The sequence below is a fragment of the Cucurbita pepo genome, unplaced genomic scaffold (genome assembly GCF_002806865.2).
Source record: "Cucurbita pepo subsp. pepo cultivar mu-cu-16 unplaced genomic scaffold, ASM280686v2 Cp4.1_scaffold000209, whole genome shotgun sequence".
Classification (NCBI taxonomy): domain Eukaryota; kingdom Viridiplantae; phylum Streptophyta; class Magnoliopsida; order Cucurbitales; family Cucurbitaceae; genus Cucurbita; species Cucurbita pepo.
Genome location: NW_019646469.1, coordinates 77,190 through 99,791, shown reverse-complemented (window position 1 = coordinate 99,791; position 22,602 = coordinate 77,190). Strand labels below are relative to the sequence as shown.

Below are 22,602 nucleotides of genomic sequence, written 5' to 3'. Positions count from 1 at the left end.
ATATATGACACGTGCAGAACCACGGGCACGTGTCAACATCAAATATAATCATGTTGATAGCAAGACCACTTACCTGATTAGCTTATGCTAGTTTCACCAATATACCCTTAATGAAAGTTCGATTTTGTTCTTTGAAATTTAAGTCAACCTAGGTGAGCCCATGACGTCAGTTTCAAATTCGAACTCTACAAAATTATTTCTCTCATTTACATTAGTCCATTGTTAAAAGTCTTGAAATAGTATATATATATAATACTATCTTTCACTAAATATTATATTTTCTATTCTTAAGAATATATAGTTACTAGACAAAATTTAATGAAGTTGGTTGTCCTCATATTTTCAGTTTTATTGTTATATACTTGTTCACCAAATCTTCTCTCTCCCCTCAATCTTTCCTCTTCTCCGTAATTCCGTAAACACATTTTCATTCTCTAAACAAATGTTGTCAAACCTCCGTCTCTAATTATTTTTATTGTGTAAACACGTTTTCATTCTCTAAACAAATATTATTTGACAATTTTACTGATCTTACTTATTTATAAAACTGCCCACTAGTTTTTTTTTTATTCTAACCATATTTCCTGCACCTTAAAATGTAGAAAATTTATAACTGCTAACTAAAATTTTATTAGTTCTAACCATATTTCCTAAACTTAAAATGGAGAAAATTTGAGATAGGATTTACGGTAATAACATACCAAAATACCAAAATCTCTCCAGTAAATCTTTTTCATATCTAGTTTTGGTGAAAGCAATTTACTTTTCTCAAATCTGACATTTTTTTTCTGTTTATCTTGGACTAATGGTGATATTGTGCCTCGTTGAGGATAGAGATTAGGGTTGGGATGAGAGTTAGTGAAGAGAGGTGGGTAACTTTTTTTAAGTAATCTTTTTTAGTTACTTATTTATTTATTTATTGATTATTAATATTATTATTATTATTTTGACGTTTGTTTATAATTATTTTTATTTGTTTATTTTTTTTTATTATTTATTTATTTATTTATTTTTGGGCTATTACACACCTATAACCATAAATTAAATAAATAGATACAAAGATTTTCATAGTTTGGAGAGAAGAAATTTATCTGCACTTGTAGCAACCAATCTCAAAAATTAAAGTTTTTACAAAGGGTATATCTCACACTCTCACCCTACAAAGTGTCTCAACAAAGTTACTCCCAAGTGTCACTCAACAAATACAAAATGACACTCAAATCAATCTTTATCAGTCAAACATGAATCAAAATAGAAGATGAACATTATGAATCAAATAAATGAGAGTTATGAATCAAATAAATGAGAGTTATGAACCAAATAAATACCAATACATGCCTAGGAGATGCATAAGTTCATGAGAACTTACACCAATTTCCACTTTGTTAGAAGATCCCCAAGCAGATAACCAGTTTAGCTGCCATAAAGTCAAGTGACTACTTCTTCCGTCTAACATTGATCGGATCCAAAAAAAACTTTTCACGAGTAATCACCTTTGTCAACATATGTGCCGGATTATCAGCAGTTCCAATTTTCAATAAACGAATGTCTCATTCATTGATAATTTCTCAAATAAAATGAAATCGAACACCAATATGCTTGATACGAGCATAATGGACTTGGTTCTTCGACAAACAAATATCACTCTGGCTATCATAAAATACATCTACGTGTTTTTTAGCAATATCCAAGTATTAACTAAACCATGCATCCAAATGGCTTCTTTAAAAGCTTTTGTGATTGTCATATACTCTACTTCGATTGTAGACAATGCTACAGTAGACTGTAATGTTCAACGCCAACAAACAGGTCTACCAGTCATAGTGAATAGATAACCAATAATGGATTGTCGCTTATCCAAATCACTAGCATAGTTAGAATCCACATAGCCAACTACGAGATTATCAAAGATTAAACATCTCTTGTTTTTTAAACTTAATACCAACCTAAATAGTACTCAAAATGTACCTAAGAATCCATTTGAAAACTTGTCAATGCTCTTTGCCAGAATTATGCATATACAATATGGATCGGAACTTCTCTATCAAAGTCTGGTTCATCCATTCAACAACTCCATTTTTTTGTGGCTTACCAGTGACAGTGGAGCGTCAAACAATCCCTTCACCTCGACATAATTTAAGGAATGGGTCATAAGTATATTCTTCACTGTTGTCTAATTCAATTTTTTTGATTTTCTTGTCTGTCTGATTCTCTACCATTTTCTTCCACTCGAAGAAGATTTGGAGAACCTCGTTCTTGTGCCTCATGGGATACATCCAAACTCTCCTCGAGTAGTTATCAATAAACGTGACAAGCCACCTCTTTCCTCCCAATGAATATTCTTCATGGGACCCCATACATCAGTGTGAAAATAATCTAAGATGCCCTTTGTTTGTTGTATAGCATTACCAAACTTCACAGTTTTCTATTTACCAAATACACAATGTTCGCAAAAGTCAATCTTACCAGTTCTGGCACTCTTAAGGACTACCCGATTCACTAATGTCTGAAGCGCCTTCTCACCAACATGCTCGAGTCGCATGTGCCATAGTTTTGATATATCTTGTTCTTTCAAACTTGCCACAGCAACATGCCCCATTATCGTAGTTCCATTGAGGTAGTATATGCTACCTCTTCTAGTCCTCTAATTGCCACCAAAGCTCCGCGAGCTACTCTCAAATTCCCTTCTTCTAAAATGATACGATAACCATTCGCATCCAAAACACCAAGAGAAATCAAATTTTTCTTCAAGTCAGGAACATACTTCACATCATTGAGTTTTCGTACAACCCCATCAAACATCTTGATTTGTACTTAGTTGATTCCCATCATCTTACAAGTACTAGCATTACCCATATAGACAAAAACATCATTGAACTCTTCAAAGTCCAAGAACATCTCTTTATAGAGACACATGATAGGAGCACCAAGAATCAAAGATCCACTCAATGATATGGTTGGCGGAAAGGGAGATTGTCAAGACATTATCTGTTTCAGTGTCATCATCTCTAACAACATTGGACTTCGACCCTTTTCCTTTTAAGATCAGACAATCTTTCTTCCAATTGCCTTTCTGTCGACAACATGCACTCATTTTCTTTTTTCAAGTTTTCTCCAATCATCTAATCTACCTTTTGACTTTGATCGAGAATTTTCGTATTCGTCTTCAAAATCAATATCATCGACTCCATGTAGTAAGGTGGTTACTAAAAACTTATAGACTGACAAAGAATTCAATAGTAGCAATGCCTTACTTCATCATCAATTATAACATCAAGATTGAGCAAATCAGTGATAATTTTTTTAAAATCATCCAAATGCTCAGCCATTGAGTTACCTTTCTTGTAGTCAAAATAGAAGAGTTTCTTCTCCAAATGGAGTTTATTTTCCACTCTTCTGCATATATTTGACCACGAGCTTATCCCATAATTCTTTGGCCATGGTCACCTCTATAAATGGATACTTTTGATCGTTGCCAAGATAGGACCGAATAATTTCAAAAGCTGGTCGGTTTACTTTCCTCCATTCTGCGTCTGTCATGTCTTCAAGCATCGCCTCTTCGAGAGAAACATCAAGGTCTTGTATGACCAACAAATCATAACTTCGCGTTGCTAAACACCAAAATTATTGGTTCCATCAAATTTTTTGTAACCACTTTAGATTTCTACTAACCTAAAGTTGCTACCGTCATCATGACCTATACGCTTATCCGAAATTAAACCTTTAAAACTTTATCATAAAATAGTGTCATGGACTTGCGTGTTCAAAAGCATCTTTAAAACAACGTAAGGAAATACTAAATAAAACAAGTAAAATATTAAAATTAAAAACACCCTATATTAACCTAAGACTAAAAAAAATAAAATACCACTATCATATGCACGTGTTATGGTCTCTACTTGCAACGTCGTTGTCAGCGGTACACAGGTGTCTTGCCTTTACCTAAAATAGAAGTAGCACATGGCTTGAATATTTTAAGAAATATTCAGTGAGTGACCCCACTATTGAGGTTAGTGAATGCAAACACATGCGACTCATGATCTAGGGACCTATCTTTAAAACCATCATAGGGCTGACCTCTAGTTCGGACATAATTTGATGTGTAGTACTTTCTTACACACGATCCACACATACGAGCGTGAATCTTCAAGTGGTTCGCACTCCCCTAGACCCATCATTGTCGACTAGTTATCTGTAGCGACGTCCGACGGTTAACAGACCCTGAGTGTCATGCGAGACATTATCATCATGATCATCATAGTATATGTGTCCGTACTCATCATCATAAATGGGGAAGTAACCCGATGTATATGTACACACAAAATGCATGAGGTCCCTATAGTTTTCATTTTTGAAATCTTCTTTATGAAATCACTCTATATATCGTTCACATATTACTCTAAGTAACATACATTCATCATCATTAACATTAACTAGATTTGTATCTTAGAAAAATCATCGTCACAATGCATCATGACATTTAATACATGCACATCATCTTAATATGAAATAACGTCATATTAAGTCATCTCATCATCATACATCTTACACCGTCATGTTTTCATGCATCATCATCATACAACATTATCATGTACATCATCATATGACATCATATATATCATACAACATCATCATATAACATAGTCACATCATCATATATCATAGTCTCATCATCATATAATATAAAGTATAAATGACACGTGGAAGGGTCACTGGGCACGTGTCGTCATACAATGCAAGTCTTCCGACCGAGTCGATAGTAAGGTCACTTACTTGGTTGGCCTAGGCCAAAGCTAGGACCATGTTGCACTACTCATTGGAAGTCTTTAAGATATGTCAGGTTCTCTTTCTAAGAGTTCTTTGTTAAGTCTTGAAGCACAGCTAAGAAAAAATTCTTAACAAGTGCGTCCTAATCCATACGAGTCATGATCATTTCTTTGCAAGCATAAATGTTTCATAAGCATCTTGTCACTTGATATTCATAAAAACCTTGGTTCCTTATTAAGTATCTTTAAGGGGTAGTTGTACTTTTCCTTTTGGTTCATATCCCAAATTTATCCTAATCCCTTTAATAGCATAAATGAGTCTCATATAAATTTCTATAGCATTTTGAGTCTATTAGGATCTTGAATATATCTTAGATTTCTCGTAAGGGTATTTTGGTCATTTACCACCCCAAATCTTAGTTTAAATACTCAACATATTCCAATGGCTTCGTAACCTTGTATAATCCATTTAAACCATGACATAAGACTTCTCATCAAATTTCATACCATTTAGAGGTCACCTTGGTCATAAGCATGGGGTGCATAATTATAAGGGCATTTTAGTAATTTTACGTCTACCCTTGGATTATCCTATCATAATCTAATGGTCACCAAATTTCATACATAACCTTAGCATGTCATATTCACTCTTCACTAAAACTTCATGAACAGAATCTATTTAGTACATTTGTAGCTCACGCGCTTCATTGAAATTAGTATTCATGTGGACATTAAAGTTGGAAAACCTTAAATACTTAACCTTAATTTCAACCTTCTCACTTTTTTTTAGATGATTTGTTTTCTTGCATCAACTAGATCAATAGTTTAATCAATTTATTGCATTACATTGTCCTCCGAGACAATTCTTTTTTTCAACTTCTTTGTAATACTAAGAAGAAAACGTAACAAAACTCTTTTATAAGAATCTTGAAGCTTTAATTACGATATTACCTTTGAAACTTCTTTGACATGGCTAGAAAAAAATCACCCTTAATTTTTTTTATATAGAAATTGGTTTATATCAAGCTATTGTAATTATTTGGGTAGGAATATAGGGAAGATTAACATGACTAGAATTAGAGATTTTGTTTTTTAAATAGTGGATCCTCCCACCCAAATCAAATTTAGATCACGGTTTCCTATGTTTAAGACATCTTGAAAATTTCGCAATGCAGTCTATCTTCGTAAATACTTATCAAACTTTGACCATGATCATAACTCTTATTCAACCATAGGTCAATAACTTTAAATCAACTCAGAACCCGAGACTTTAGTCATTCTCAAACTTAGCTTAAACCTTTCGATTCATGTCATGGTTAGAAATTTTTTACATCTCACTACTTCCAAAATTCAGCTTCCATTAAAGGTACTTATGTCATTTCTAATCAATTTAAGTATACACTATTTAAAACTTTTATGGTCTTAGTGCATAATTTTTTTTTTTCATACCAATACTTTAATTTCATATTTGCATACTTCACAGTGACGAAATTTTGTCTCGACACTACTACTTTCGGTATCTATAGCAAACTTTAAAATATTTTTGTATATCAAGCTTCCTTAGTCATTTTCATTTGAAACTACTTACTCGTTAGTATGCGTTGGTACATTCATATGCATCTCTATGGTCATAATATTGCGTATTTTAACTATGTTCGAGACGTTTAACTAAACATCTGACCTTTCTTAACAAAATCATTCTCATGCAGATACTATCATTTAGGCATGAAAACTAGGGGGCATTACATCAATTAACATTTTATGAAGATTAAATATTTTGCGATTTAGTCTTATAAAAAACTCACTATATAGATTAGATATTTTGTGGTCCCGCCCTATACAAACTCATTGTATCTGATACCCTCGCTCACATGTCTCTACATGAATGAATTGGATCAAATCATTTGTGACAATTACAAATTAGGACGTAGCAATCGTGTTACCACAATAAGACACCTAACCTTATCCATGTACTATAGACCCCAGGCAATTGCTTGAATACGATCCTCTTGGATGTCAATCACATACAATTCAAGATTACAATATTAACCTTGATTTTTTTTTCTTGCACAATAAATAATATTAAATAGTAAATAAAATAGTCAAAATTATTACTAAAAATTAAATAATTAATTATGAGGTTTTAGGACATAAATTCCAACCTGTGTAATATGCCAATGAACGGTTGTGATGCATGTCATTCATGTTTATTGATTTATGTATGTTATGTTAATATTATCACATTATGTCTTATGAGACACGTTGATGAACAATGTATGAAAAGTATAAATGATATGTCATGCACATGTATGTTTGCCTCATCAAGAATTCATGTCCACGAAAAGTAGGGAAATATTTTGTGCATCATATCCCATAATTTAAAATGTGGGACCTCATGCATGTTGTATCATGAGCATGGGTTACTTTTCTAGTATATTATGTACAAACATGTACACTATGATATGATACACGCTCCATTTCTTTCTATTGGTTTTTTACAGCATGATCATGTGTTAGTTCATAGTCAAGCCTAGGGGGTATGTATACGAGCCTACCTAATGGGTTCATGTGCGCATGCATGAATCATGTATAGAAGAGCAATATGCATCCAACCCTACTTCGAAAACGGAAGTAAAGTCCAAGGAATAGTCATGTAAAGTAGGTCATGCTATGATCTATGTTGCATGTGATTGCATTTCTTGATCTGTTATGACCCAATTTTTGAGGTTTTGAATCATAGACCATGATGTGGACTAACACCAAAAATATAATACAATTTTGTGCAATTTAAAATCAAACAACACTAAAATCAAAAGACAAAATTGAAAGTATTTACAAATCAAAATACTATTCAAAAGTTTATTACAAAACAAGACCAGACAATGAGATATAAAATTAAGGACAACAACCCGTAACACTTAAAATTGACGCCTAGGGTCGACCCTCCTCTGTGACTGAGCAGCTCCCTCCACCTCAACCAGCCATCAACAATCACCTAAAAAAGAAAGATAGTATTAGATGAGCATAAACATTCTAAGTAACCTAGTTGCAAACTCTAATTGCATCCTTAAAATAACAAGTCACCACAAGCTTTAGGAAGTTTGAGCCTAGGTACTACAATTATCTAACTTCTAGGAGATCTCGAAATTTGAAGCAGTTCTCATGTTATCACAAATCTCAATCAATCTGGACATCTCTCTCTCGCTTTCATTAAATCAAATTGAGATCTTAGAGGTGTCTACCTTTTCTACCGCAATGGATCTTATTTTGTTCCCTAAAAGTAATGGAGTAAGACATCGATTTTTCAATAAGATCAACCTTTTTTATTACATGATATACTTCTCTAAAAAATATTGGTGCGTGTAAACAAGGTGATCTACCAACTGAGTTATAATCCTTGTGCTTGTGATACATATCTTATCGTGTACATTATTTCTTGGCAAGATAAATATTCTATGATCCATTTTGTTGGTTACTATGATTGGTCTACTTTAAAGAACATAAAGTTGGTTCATAGAATATGTGCTATCGACTTAGCAAGTTTACATAGTCATGGACGTGAATTATCAATATCTGGGATTTGGAGGCATAACGTCATCATAATCATGTCATCGAAGAGTATGACATCATCTCTCTTAACATTTTATGTAAGGTTAATTAGTGACCATTCCGTACGAACCATAAAGTCAAATAGTCTAAAAGAGCAACCTTGTGTGAAGGTCAGCTAGTAAGTCTACCTATGTGGTCCCTCGTCCCCTCTTACGATGGGTTTTCAGAGCAGTGATCCTGTTCATGAGGCTTTTTAACCTATTTTCACACTCGTTAGGGCCACAAAAGTCGCTTCAAGGCGCTATCCTATCTGACCAATCTATATCAAGCTTCTGAATACCTACCACTCGACAGGAGTACTACTAGGTATGACATGCGTCACTAAATAGTGTTAATTAGGTACCAAAATAAACAGGAAGCAGTTTGGCTTTGGTTGATACTCTTCCGAACAACTCTAGGTAGAGTAAGCTTTCTTGGTCTTGTATGAGTGTCTTGGAGGTTACCTAGGTTCTTAGAGCATCTAAATGATTTAAATCTTGGATCTAATTTCTAAAACTTTCTAGACTAAGTCTCGTTGCTAATCTGATTTTGGAAGAACTAGGTCCAATTCTCTAACTGCCTCTCTCGATCCTCGAGTGCTCGGTCCACAAGAAGCATCATGACCTCAATCATTGTAAAACTATCCTAACTCTAACCTCTTATTCTTAACTCAGTTCATTCATGAATGCTCAAATTGGGAGATAAATCAATCAATCACATAGAATGTAGTTTCTAATATAAAATTTGAGAGTGGAACAGAATTCATCTTATATGACATATAATTCATCTTATATGACATATAGTTCTAAACATATAGTTCTAAGTTGAATGGTTGGAATCCAAAACAAATTGATTTCTCACAATTTTATCCACTGAACAAAGATAACACATTCAAAATAGGGGTGATTTCTTGATTCTTACCGTTTTTGGATCTTAAGTAAAATCCGATATTTCAAGCATTTTCTTTCTTGAATTCCTTCACAAGTTTTGTACAAAATGATCTCCTAATGCAAAGGATCAATTTTCAAAAGCAATCAAATACGTAAAAGCCTCAATGTAAGCAAAAAAAATAAAGTATCAAAAAACTCAATTATACTTTTGATCAATTTTGGTGATTGAAAAGCTCATATCAATAGAGAATACTGTTCTCAGCAACTTCCGTGAAAGATGTCGAGCCAAATAATGCCTCACACTTGGCTGATCTAAAGATTGAAAACAACTTTAAATTTTTCTCTCAAGAAACCCTAACCCTCCCTTTCTTTTTCCTTTTTCTTCTTTCTTTTCTTTCTTCTTTATCTTATTTTCCAAATTAGGCATTATTTAGAGAAAATTCAAAAGGATCAAAATTAAATCTCTAAAACCCTTAATTAAACTTGAGGAATAAAAGAAAAAATTATAAAGGCTCATACTAGACTCAACCTCAACCGTTCACTTAATGAGTATTTTTAAATACTCAACCTAGTTTAACATTTTTTTTTTCAAATAAAGGCAATAGATCCATGTATGGATGACATCTGAAGTGAAAGATGTCATACAATCAAGTTCTAATAGTTAGTTTTCCGCATTTACGTCTAATCTCTATGTTAGAATATATCGATAGTATTTTATTTCTAAACTTTGATGGGAAGTAGTATTTTTTCTATTTTCAACCATGTTATTATTATATTTGAAATGAATTTATAAACATTTAACTTTATGTTCACGTCAATGTTTAAAGTAAAATGTTTTTACTGACATGATCGTAGAATATTTGATCGAATGTTTTGAGTTTACTTAGTCAATTCACATAAGTATAACTTGTCCTTGTAGCGAACACGGCGAGAAGAGCTTTCAAAAGTTCAAGCATTAACTGCAATTAGCCGTAATAATAAGATGTGCATAAGTATATATAAATGTTAGTAAATAGTAATGATATCCTAAGAAAATGACTAATTTGAGTTCTATGATAACACTAGAAGGTTAATGNTACAGTGATCAAATTAGATAGAACGTAAGAAAATGTCGAGATCATCTCGTGTTGAATCTAGTTTCGAATTCTATTTGAGAAGTATATTCAATGTATCAATATCAAACTTTTTGATAGGTGATAATAGTAACATGTGGATGGGACACATTTTTGTATAACAAATGACTTGATTTCTTTAACGTATTAAAGGATGTTAAATGTAAAATGTTTTCAAATTTTAAAGTTGCTTTAACTTAAAAGAGAAAAGGGGCTCTCTATGATTTCTTCCAATGAGCCTTCAACACCATGTGACATTTTTCTTATCCAACGACACTTAAATAGAAGATTTTCAGCTAAAATTTTCCTCCTTTAATGGAAGATTTGCTCTATTTGACACATACAAAGAGATTCCGTTTGATGGGTGTGTAATTTTACATGTTCAAAATTGGATTCACCAAATTTAATAGCTAAGAATAATACCAAGTTTGAATTAACTCGAACCTATCTCGATCAATCGGTAGTAAGATCATCAAGAATCGCGCAGTCTCGGCATAAATAATAATAATAATAATAAATGAAGTTCTTATCTTTTAACTTCAAAGAATTTGACAAATCCCTACTTGAATCTACGTAACCACCTATGTCCATTCGAAATCTAGATTCTGCATCTGATGGCCTCAAAATTCTTCTGCATCCCCTGCGATATGGTAACGTTACCAACTCCTCGCTTCTTAAGAGTGAAGACTATCCCTACATATCAACACGAGTCCTTTCAACAGGCTTTCCTCTTACTCACATGTATTTCAAAAAAAAATTTATAAAAAGTCACCAAACATAGAATTGTTCAAGTAAAGTATGTTTAAGCATAGAGTTTGTATGAATGAGCCATTTGGGTAAGTACTGACTTTCAATTATTTTAAATCTTTTTTAGTCATCTTGTTCTGAGGATAGCTCTCATTCAATTGTAGTCCCAGTTCATTTCTATATCTCTCCTTTATTGAGTGTGACTGTCACAGACACTTTTATTATTAATTTCATTCAATTAATTTATTCATTCTTATCAATTTCAAATAAGAAAATTTAGCTTTGTTTTTTGAAGCTACAAGAATTGCCCAACAAATAAGAATATTATTATTATTATTATTCATATTAAATTAAATTAAACCTATTCATATTAAATCTACACAAATAAGAAAATCTATTCATATTAAATTAAATTATTATTATTATTATTATTATTTTAAGAACATGAATTGTCAACATGATTGAGCTAAATTTAGGTAGAGTTGGCTATGTCGTATACTAGGTATCGAAATTATTGAGTATGAGTTACCCTCATTACAATATTATAAATAATATAGAAATTTTGTATATATATATTTTAATAACAAATATCGATCATAGTAATCGTCCTTTCTTGAACAAATATTAATTAATGATAATCAACATGTACTTTGAGGCTATAGATTCAAATTTCTCTTACTAAAAATCTAAATCATCACTTATTAAGATAATTTAGCTTAGACCATTCTAGGATTTATATCTGTAAATAGCATCTAAAATGACACATAACTCAATTTAATCCAACTCAAAATTAAAACCATTAGAAAATTTGTCATATGGATATTCTTTCAAATTTAAATTTGATATGATTAGGGTTTCTCAAAATTAGGATTTCTCAAAAGAAACTCTCTCTATCACAATTAACAAGTCTAACAAGTCTAACAAGTCTTTGGATTGTGTATTTTTTTACGTGTTTATATTTTAAGAGTCGATTGTTCGGTCTTTATCTCTTAGCAATCATTCAACTAAAAAAATTGGTGTATTTATACGAATGAAATCCTAATGATATTCTCTCAACTTTTCGTTCCGGTAGATTCAAAGAATATGATTTGGTTTGAGGACAAGATATAGGGACGAAATAAGGATAACAATGCATGTGCATGGATGAATTGAAAGAGGACCAAAACTATTGAAAACTAAGGGTTTTGTAATGGCCATAAATAATACATCCATACAAAAACTAATCAATCTACATTGTGAAAAGAGAGCAAGAGAGAAAGAGAAGGGTGATGGTTCGTGTAGGGTGAACCACGGACACAAGCTGGGCCATTGGAGAGGGACCAAAACACATTCACCATTAATCGTCAATTGCAAGAGAGAGATCCCTTGTGACAAACCAAGTCATGACAACACATTTCACTTTTTCCATATCTTAAATTAGGGTTTATGTAGGATATACCTTTGAGAAAGTATTCGAGGAGCCACCATGATTTGGTTCATAGTTTTGAACTATTCATACCTTTCGGAGGGAGAATGTAATTGCTCAAGTCTACCGCTAGAGAATAATTTCTTCGATGAGTTTTTCCTTTCAGACTCCTCTCAAGATTTTTAAAACGTGTCTCCAAGGGAGAAGTTTCCACACCCTTATAAATAATGTTTTGTTCCCCTCTCCAACCGATGTGGGATCTCATCATTCACCCCCTTCGAGGTCCAGCATGCTCACTAGCACTCGTTTCCCTCTCCAATCGATATGGGGTATCACAGAGAAACTGCAAAACTACTTTTGTTGGAAATACGACCAAAGTTTCACATTTGTTAGATAAAAAAAATATCATGGATATGCATGTGAAGGACAATATCTTTACTGATATAAGGTCCTTCGAGTGAAATTGGTTTATGTCTAACACGTAGAGTGTTGTTGTCCCTAACAATATCTTCCAATTATTATATGGTTGTTATTAAGAACATGCAAATTTTCAATTAAAATTTCAAATTGACTAGATAAGATAAATAACATAGTGATAACTTTTGGATGAAACAAGAATCAAAGTAAATTTCAAATTTCAAACTATATCATACTATTATGAAGATACATTAATAGTCGTTATTCCTAATAACGTCTTTGAATTATTAACTTGTGGTACCAGGAACATGCAAATTGTTGAATCCACGTGAATGGTAGTAAAGAGACGACTATATTGTGACTCTTATTGAATAAATTGTGTCTTCCTCTCATTCCCACCACCTTTATTATTTTTCTTTTTTGCCTTTTCTTTTTGAGAGTTTCATATCATCAACTTATCCTTTTCAATCTCTGTTTCAAGTGGCACTGTTTAGCAGAACTCTCCAACCCACATGCATACTCGATACCTTTTTCTTTACAATCAACACAAGTTAACATCAAATTCCCAGGCTCAAACTGTATAAAGTTTAATGCTATATATATATATACACATATATGAGATTATACATGTTTGAAATCTTGACAAAATTGATAGTAATATAGATCAAAAATTGGAAACTCATGTGGGTTTTAGACATTATTTTAATTCAATCACATTAACTAACCAAACCCAATTCGATTGAAATACTTTCATTATAAAATTGAAGAGATCAACATTTAGTGCTCGATCGGATCAGAACTGACTTAGTTTGACTTGCATTCCAAATTAGAAAGGGACATAAACTTTATAACAACCTAATAATACCTAAACAATTGAAACTAGTGTGTGTAACTGATGGAGACGAATGGAGGTATGCCCTTTTAATATCACATGCTAGATAGAGTTTAGGCTAATGAATGAGTAAAGAACCAAAGCTTGATTAATTACACACGTTCCAATCATTAATTTCCCTTTTGGGTTTCATAATTGAACCACAGCATAGCACGTGGGAGAGAAGCAATCGAGTGATGGGTGGCCTAGCTCCTCCAAATACAACCCAACAAAGTTGTGGGTTTAAAGGAAAAGAAACTAATTTGACATCCCTCGTTAACCAATTATTATCATTTAATCATTAATAATTTAGGTTTTATATTATTATACTGTTTTGAATTTGACATGTTAAATCACTAATGGGCTTAATTCTTAAAGCCCACTGAAAATTGGGCCTTAATGTTAGAAAGCCCAGCCCATAAGGTGAGGCTATTTCTGAGCTTTTTAGTTATGTCGAGTAGTTCTTAACCAATTGCTAAAACTGCAGCCCAGTGGGTGATTCTAGCGGTCGTGCTATCACTCATGTAGAAACTAAATTTTCATTCGAAAATCAAGTAATTAAATGTACTTGACTTGTATTAGAGAGTGCTCCACAATTGAGATGCCATTTCGAGGGTTATCATAGAAAAATTGTCCGACATAAGGTAATTGATGAGACAGAGGAATTTTCTATGATGAGAGGGACGGCCTCGGTCCAATGCCACTCAAAAGCTGTGGAATAGACCCATCAGCCCTGATCATGATGTGGGGATTGAAGCCCGTCTTTCTTTCTCTTTTTGTGCTTTCACAAATTAGATTTTTAAACAAATAATTAGCAGTACTGCGAACAAGATTTATAATAGAACTTCAATAACTAGTAGAGCACGACCCATTACTCGTGGTTGAGCTATCTTCTGGTTTGAAAATTGGAACCTATTGATTGATTCTTTCTCCTCCCCCTCAGGCTAACTTGAAATACCAGTTGGTCGGATTGGGTTGATGACTTGAGCAACAGGGATAGAGTTCATAACCCAACTTTTTTTTTTTTTTTTTTCCTCTCTCGTTTAAAAGTTTTCTATAATTTTTATGTGTGGGTGAAACATGAACTATTTTTGTTTAAAATTGAGAATGAAAAAGTAAAATAAAATCTTCTTAAAACACATGATTGAGTAGAAAGCTCCCAAATTTTATTTTATTTTTTGTAAAGGGAAATATTTATTGTTTTGTAATGTTTATTAAATTATAAATGAATTATAGTTGATAAATTGTGTATATGGACCAAAATTTGTGAGAAAATGGTAGAAATGGTTGAAAATTATAAATGATTTGAATTTGTGAATAAAAACTTGATGGGACTAACATAATTCATAGCTGCTGCAGACGAAAGGGAAAAAAAAATTAAATTCAAACCAGGTAGCTACCTTATTCCATTACATCAAATTCAATAAGACGGAGACACAAATAAATACAAAAGCTCCGATCTCCGACACGGCGGTACCACCGGATTCATCCTCCGGTTTGTGAGGAGGCTTCTTGTAATAGTAAGGGAAGTACGGCAGAATCGGATCCGGTGGCGGTGGAGTGATGCCGTCGAAGCTGTCGCCATCGTACGGCGGCGGGTTATATGGGTAATATGCAGCCGGCGGAGAGTAGTACGCTGGAGGAGAGTAGGAGCCTGAGTCTGTTTGCGACGGTGGAGTTAGAGTGGCCGGAGTGGCGGGATAGCCGGTGCCGGTTGGTGGAGGGTAGCAGGGATATGGGCAGGTGTCGTCGGAGCTAGTCGCCGGCGGAAGGACGGAAAGGATCAAGGCCAGGAGGATTGTGGAGAGAACCTTGTTTAGGTGTGAACCCATTTTTTGGAGGAGAGAGAAAATTTGAGAGATGTGTGAATGGAAGTGAAGTGAAGATAATTGTAAGGTGGGGGAAAGAAGGTTGAAAAAGTGGGTGCTTTTTTTAATTATTTTATTTTTAAACCATATTTTGGAAGTAATGTTAAAATAATATTTATTATAAAAAAGTAGTTTAATAATTAAAAAATTATTTTAGTCCTTATATTATTATTATTTAATTAATATTGAAATTGGAGAAACTATAATTGAATATTTAGAAATATGTAGAAAAACCCAAAATATAAACCCCAAAATTGCATTATAAGCTGAAAAAAAATGTATTCTAACACACCTTTAGTGTGTCAAAAACGAAAAGATGTTAGTTCGTAGTTGTTATCTTTTTTTTTTTTATAGGTATTTACGTGATTCAATAATGAATTTGTATTTTGAAATAAAAAAGTTACTACTTCTACCAATAAAGTGCACTTTTCTTTTCGATAACTCAATTATAGAAACTTCATGGTGAAGCGTACTTTATTTGAAGCAATTCTATGTTAGGTGAACTCGTATGAATTTTCTTAGAATGCATGCGAGTGAGGACAAAACATGTTGGAAGGATTCGTGTTGATATGTTGGGATAATCTTTACTCTTGAAAGCAAAAATTAGGTAATGTGACCATGTCACAAGAGATGCAGGGAAATGATGAGACCATCCGGTATCGAATTTGAATCATGAACATGAGTCATTACAAGAGTGAGTACTTGACATAAATTTTAGGTTTAGGGAATAAAGTTTAAGTTACGTTTAATGGTGTTTTTGTAATCGATTTATATATTGGGGACAAAATTGAAACCTAAAGATGTGATATATTTAGGCCTCATTTGAATCCTACAAGCTGTCATGCTCTCCCTTAAAATTGGATAATGACAAGAGGTTGGGGAAGTAATTGCTTGAACCCACCAAGGACTAACATCCTTCGTATACTCTTATTTACACATCATTACATTAAATTCTTACATATTTCTCAACTATTTCCACTTAATGGGCAATCTCGACAAAGGGAACACGCCTACCATGCATGTGATGCAATAATAAATTTGTATTTTGAGAGGAAGAAATAGTCTAAACACATCAGTTATCGTAACAAAATTAGGTTTCAAATGTTCTGTCCTGTCCGTTTCACAATTTCATTGTTTGAACTTGATTGAACTAAAGAAAAAGATGAGATTCAGACAAAATTTATGACCGTTTGGAAGGCAAGATATTGGGATCGAACTTGCAACGCAGAGCCCGAGCAATCGGCGAGCAAGTGGTTAGTAGCCAATAGTAGAGCAGAACTGCATACTTTCGTGTCTAGAGCATTGTTCGTGTGAATAGGTATTAAGTTTGGTGAGTTTAGAAGGGTAATTCAATTTCCAAGACCCAAATATCACACAAATGCAAATATAGCTAAAAAGTTGAGTGAATTAGAGATATATAATGGAGGTTAAGTTTAATCTACCATCTCTCTAATTGCATCAAATAATTTCATCTAATTGACTATAAATAATAGTGTCATTAATGTATTTGGTTTTATTAGCCTCTTAATTTTTTGGGTTGTTAGAATTATAATTCTAGAGATAAAAATGCTTCATAAAGTCAGGAACAAAGTAACGTGACCACGTCCCCAGGGATGTAGGGAAATGTCTAGATTATTATATACAAGATTTGAATTTCGAATTTTGGACATGGGTAATTACAAATGATATTAGAGTGGTATCTCTCTTAGTAAGATGTAGTTCGAGGACAAACCAAAGCAAAAACCGGTGAATATGTGTCATCTGAGTAAAGGAGAAACACGAACAAAGTTAAAGGCACAAATAGTCAAGATGTTGTAGCTGATTTTGGAGCCAGAGACACGTATGGTAGAGTCAAAATTCGAGCGAATGCCAACCTCCAAATCGTTAGGACAAAGCCAAAGCCAAAGTTTAAGTTTATATAAAGAAATAGTAAGAAAAGAAAATGACATAAGAGAATTGGCAACCACATTCAATTTCCATCTTTTCCGTTCGTCATTAGTGATTAACATCTCCATCCATTTTTGATGCTAATAATTTGATGATTAGAGTAGCAATGATGTTAGTGTCGGTGGAGAGTTTGGTGTTGAAATATCCATAAAGTGCTTTGGATTTGTTTGGATGATGTTTTCATGGAAGCTGTTATATCTACCATTCATTCCTTCCAACTCTTTTTCTTTGCTTCATCAACGTTGAATATTCAACCTTCATCCACTTTATCTCTTTTAATGCCCTCTCTTTATTTTCTCAATCTTATTCATTCTTACAATTCATTTCACTCAATATTAAAATTAATTTAAACGAATTTTGAGACAATTTAGAAACTACATTATACGTTAGTAATTGTGTGAGTTAACACCCTGCTTGAGTTTAATACAAAAAAAAAAAAAAAAAAAAAAAAAAAAAAAAAAAAAAAAAAAAAAAAAAAAAAAAAAAAANAAGCAGCACATGTAAAGCCAGATTCATAACGATGAAGATTTTGTTGATCCATTTTGTAGTTCAAATTAGCCTATTATTTGTAATTAGTTAAGAAGGTTCCCTCTATCGAAAATAATATTCCTTGATTGGTCTTTTTTGTATGAGTGATTCATAGTGTGGTGAGTTTTCTAGGAGATTCTAATTTTGGAATTTTATGGGATTTTATACTTTTAATATTCTTTAAATTTAAAGGAAAGTGGATGGAAGGGATAAAAGTGAAATGCTAAAAAAAGTTAGGATCTTTATAAAAAGTTAGAAATATTCTTCCACCATTTTGATGAGATGAATAAATTTAAGAATTTGAATCTTGAGCAGATTGAAAAATTAATTTAATCATATATATAATACCATTTATATCCATCCATATCCACGATTCAGATAAAGATTTAGAATTCGGATTTGACATCTGATAGTCCCGACATTTTCTTATGTTCCTTGTAACATGGTTGCATTATTTACTTTTTGCTACTAAGAGTGAATGCTATCTTCATATATCAACACAAGTTTTTCCAACATGTTTTGTTTTCACTCATGTGAACCTTAATAAAATTGTTCCTAAAAAAAAAAACACACTTAATTATAGAGTTTCAATGATTGTGCCACCAAAAACAAAGTGCACCTGATTGGTATAGTTAAAAACTTTCACATATGTTTTCGATGCTTGGATTTATGGGATTTTATTTATTTTAAAAAGACTTTAGTAAATAAATTAGAAATAGATAATCCTTACCATTGGATATGACAGTTTTTCTCTATAATAAGTGAAAAAAGTTGAAATATTCTTCTTCTTCTTTTTTCTTTTTTTTTTTATGAAAAATGCTTAATTTTTACAAGTGATATAATGAGAATATTCTATGCCCTTTTCTTTTTCATTTGTACCAACTTTTATTAAATGAGGAATATATTCTCTTTTCTATTAAAACTAATAATAAAAATATATATATATATATTTTTTACTAGCATCGTAGATGCATCTGGTTGGTATTGGTATCAACTTTCAGTAGTTTTTAGTCTTTTTTAGTCATCTTCAAAAATGCTTTCATTTGTACCTCTTCTTTACTTGGGTGTCACAAGAGAAACATGATCTATAAAAACAAAAAGAAATTTAATACCAAATCGAACTATGATCATGAACCGAGGGTGTGCCATTCACACATTCCCTTGTAGAGGCTTAGGAGGGAAACTCGGCTAAGCCAAGCTCTTCTCTTTTTCCTTTACATTAAAGCTTGGGTTTTTGTGTTTTTCGTTTCTTGGTTATATGACTTATACTTCAAGTACATAATTATTCGTAAAAAAATAATATATTGATCACTTCGAAAGAATAGGAAAAAAAATTCAATATATATTTTTTTATTGATGTAACGACTCGTCTTTCAAGGAACTCGAACCACAAATCGTTCTTTATAGACATGAAATATTTAAAAATACGCATTACTTTAAAACTTTTTAAATATGCATGTGCATAAAGAAAAGTTTAGATTTAAAACAACGTTCAAAGTACAAAATTTCAAACTGACAACTCCAATCACACACGACCTAAAACATGACATAGATAGTTCATAAAGTCTAGGAATATAAAGATCAAGAGTTCATAATACATATCGACATGAGTACATGACATTGATCTAGCCTGAATCTACATAACCTTTCGCTCGTGTGCGCCTCCATCCCAATCGTTTCATCATGTCTCATCTGAAAAAAAAAAATTAATATAACAGAGATGAGTATATAAAATATACTCATTAAACAGCTTGTCGGTGATTCTTAGTTCATTATTAATTTTTATTGATCTTAGTTTGTTCTCTCGATGTCACATCTCCTTTGGGAGCTTCCCATGTATAAGCTTTCTTAGGTTACACCCTAGTTTTACTCATTCCATACAAGCTCAGCTGAGGGTATCTCGGTGGAAACTAGTTTAGTTTGTTAGTTCTTGATCCCATTTGGACCTCTAGCCCTCCAAATATTCTTAAATTCTCTAGGCCTCCTAGTTAATTGTTTCTACTAGTCTATTTCATCATCGTCATAAATTCTCAACCTAAATAGTAGGCCCTCGAGGTACGACCTCGGTACTACACTTAGAAGGTTCATGCATTCTAAGATTCGATCAACTCTCAAAGGTACTACTATGGACCTCTGTCACTCGTGACAAGTTCACTAAAAGGGAAGCTAATTGGCAAACTTCCTAAGTATCCCCATAGAATATGATCATACATCATAATTCATCATAGACTAGTTCTATAGTTATCTGAACCACTGACAATCAAGCTTACGATTAAGAGCTAGTTGGCGAACCCCTAATCAACTCATATAACCGCTAAAATCACATACATATAATAGAGAAATAGCATAGCGACGTAAAATGGATACTCTGTCATAAATATCTTATTCATACGATTCATAGTTCATAATTCAATTCATACCTTTTTTTTTTCTAAGGAAATCATGCATAATAATATTCTAACGTATATCATCTCATATATATATATAGTTCTCTATGAGGTATGTTTTCAATTCCTTTCATCAGGGATCTAAGAAACATGCATTATATAACTTCGATATGATTTTTCATAGATCGAATCAACTCTAGGCTAAAATTTCTATGACATGCTCATATATACTACGAGTATAGCTAAATTCGAAGTTTCAAAGGTCTCACTTATTTGGATAACGTGATACTTTTTGTTATGGTTCGGGTCCTTAGTAAGTTTCAAAAATTTGCCAAACTCCTCAAATAGGTCATGCATTGAGAAAGATCATGAAAATCGGGGAAGGTAGCACAAAAAAATGGAGTTAAAATGGGCAAAATCAATGAAATGGGCGAAACAAGTCCAGTTGGATGAACCAGGTCAGGTTGGATTGAATCAAACAGGGTCCGGTTAGGTCGGGCCAAATCAGACGGGATCAGGTCTGGTCAGATCGAACTACCTCCTTCTTCCTCGATTCTCTCTCTCTCTCTCTCTCTCTCNAATTTTTGTTATTTTGATTGAAAATGGGAAAATAATTTTCCAAAATATACTAAAAAAACACAAATATTTTCTTTTCTGATCACAAATTTCTGGAAAATTCAATATTTAGTACAAATTACAGAGTTATTAGACAACAAAATCCATAAAAATTAAAAAACAATCCCAAATCGGAAAATCTCGTAGAGAGGATTATAATTAGTTTTTACCTTCACGAGAAATTGGATCCAGCTCCCTCCGTTTACGTCATCAGAACCCCAGCAACAGCCAACCCAATCACGGCGGAGGCTGCGGCGGAGACGAGTCTCCGGGCGGCAGCGTTATAATTCTGGTCGATGGGGTAGAGGTCGCCGGGAGGGCCGGTTATGTACATGAAGTTGGGAGACGGCGGCGGCGGGCAGTCGTTGTTCTTGTGATCCTTCTTAGGGGGGGGAGGAGGAGAGTAGTAGATGACGACGTCCGGCGGTGGAGGAGAGGGCGGCGGAGGGGAGGGGTAGACCGGTGGAGGAGGAGGAGGAGATGGGGGGTTTTGTTCACATGGGGAGCACTTGACGGTGGGGTCGGTGGGGGTGTCGTCGAGGCGGCGAACGGCGGCGGAGGAGGAGGAGGGGGAGATTAGAAGGAGGAGGGTGAGAAAGAGGAGAGAATTGAAAGGAAGCATTTTTTTTGAGAGTGGGAAATGAGTTGAGGTGGAATTGGGTGCATGGAAACTGTATAAAACTTTGTGGAGTTTTTAAGAGAGAGAAAGGGGGGTGTTTGGATTCCCAGCTAAGGGAATAGTTTTATTTCTTTTTATTAATTAATTAATTTATTTATTTTTGGGTTTGGCTGGGAGAAGAATCAAAGTGCATGTGCATGGTCCATGTTGAGGGCCCCACCAACCGGCTCTATCAATTAACATTGCTTTATTATGATTTTGATGTGAATATAATTATATATAATAAATTAGTTTGTGGAAAAAACAGAAGGAACAACATAGCTGCCCAACCCATGACTTTGAACATTTAATTTCATTGAATTTCTTATGGAGTTGGGTAAGTGGTAATTTTAGTTTATTTGTTTATTTGTGACTATACTCCTTTTTGTTTGTTCCTACGTATTAATAATTTGGCAATAAACAAACAAACCTTTCTTCAAATAATGTGGTCAATCATGCTATATTAAAAAACAATAAGAACCCTAACTTGTAAAAGATATACAAAGGAAACAAACTCACTTAGCTTAAGAGAAATTAGATTTTTGCTCTATTTGCATCATGGGTTGGGATATTGCATCGTCGACTACTTCAACAACTTCAACGGGGAAGCGAGGTGGAGTTTGGATGTTGTTTGGAGTTTCATCTTGCATCTTGCTTCTAAGGATCGAATCAATCGCATTGACAATTCGAGTGTTTGGTGTCACAGTCGTACTTTTATTGCAGTGGGACAGCGATTGTGCGGCACTTGTTCTAACTCGGTGAATAAGTCAGTCGTGAGAAATTTGGACGTGTCAAACAACATT

At 33.4% G+C, this 22,602-nt stretch overlaps 2 protein-coding genes and 1 long non-coding RNA gene across 3 annotated transcripts; all 3 read right to left on the bottom strand.

Annotated features, from left to right (window-relative positions):
• Positions 1-15,205: 15,205 nt before the first annotated feature.
• Positions 15,206-15,628, bottom strand: LOC111784470 (extensin-1-like). Its single transcript, XM_023665163.1, has one exon. The coding sequence runs from the start codon at positions 15,626-15,628 to the stop codon at positions 15,206-15,208; it is 423 nt and encodes a 140-aa protein (XP_023520931.1).
• A 4,071-nt stretch (positions 15,629-19,699) lies between these two features.
• On the bottom strand, positions 19,700-21,091 carry LOC111784476. Its single transcript, XR_002813541.1, has 2 exons — positions 20,982-21,091; positions 19,700-19,831 (listed from the first exon to the last, which is right to left on the bottom strand). It is a non-coding gene; the product is annotated as an uncharacterized LOC111784476 (long non-coding RNA).
• Positions 21,092-21,152: 61 nt separating this feature from the next.
• On the bottom strand, positions 21,153-21,865 carry LOC111784473 (extensin). Its single transcript, XM_023665165.1, has one exon. The coding sequence runs from the start codon at positions 21,761-21,763 to the stop codon at positions 21,344-21,346; it is 420 nt and encodes a 139-aa protein (XP_023520933.1). The 5' UTR covers positions 21,764-21,865; the 3' UTR covers positions 21,153-21,343.
• Positions 21,866-22,602: the final 737 nt, after the last annotated feature.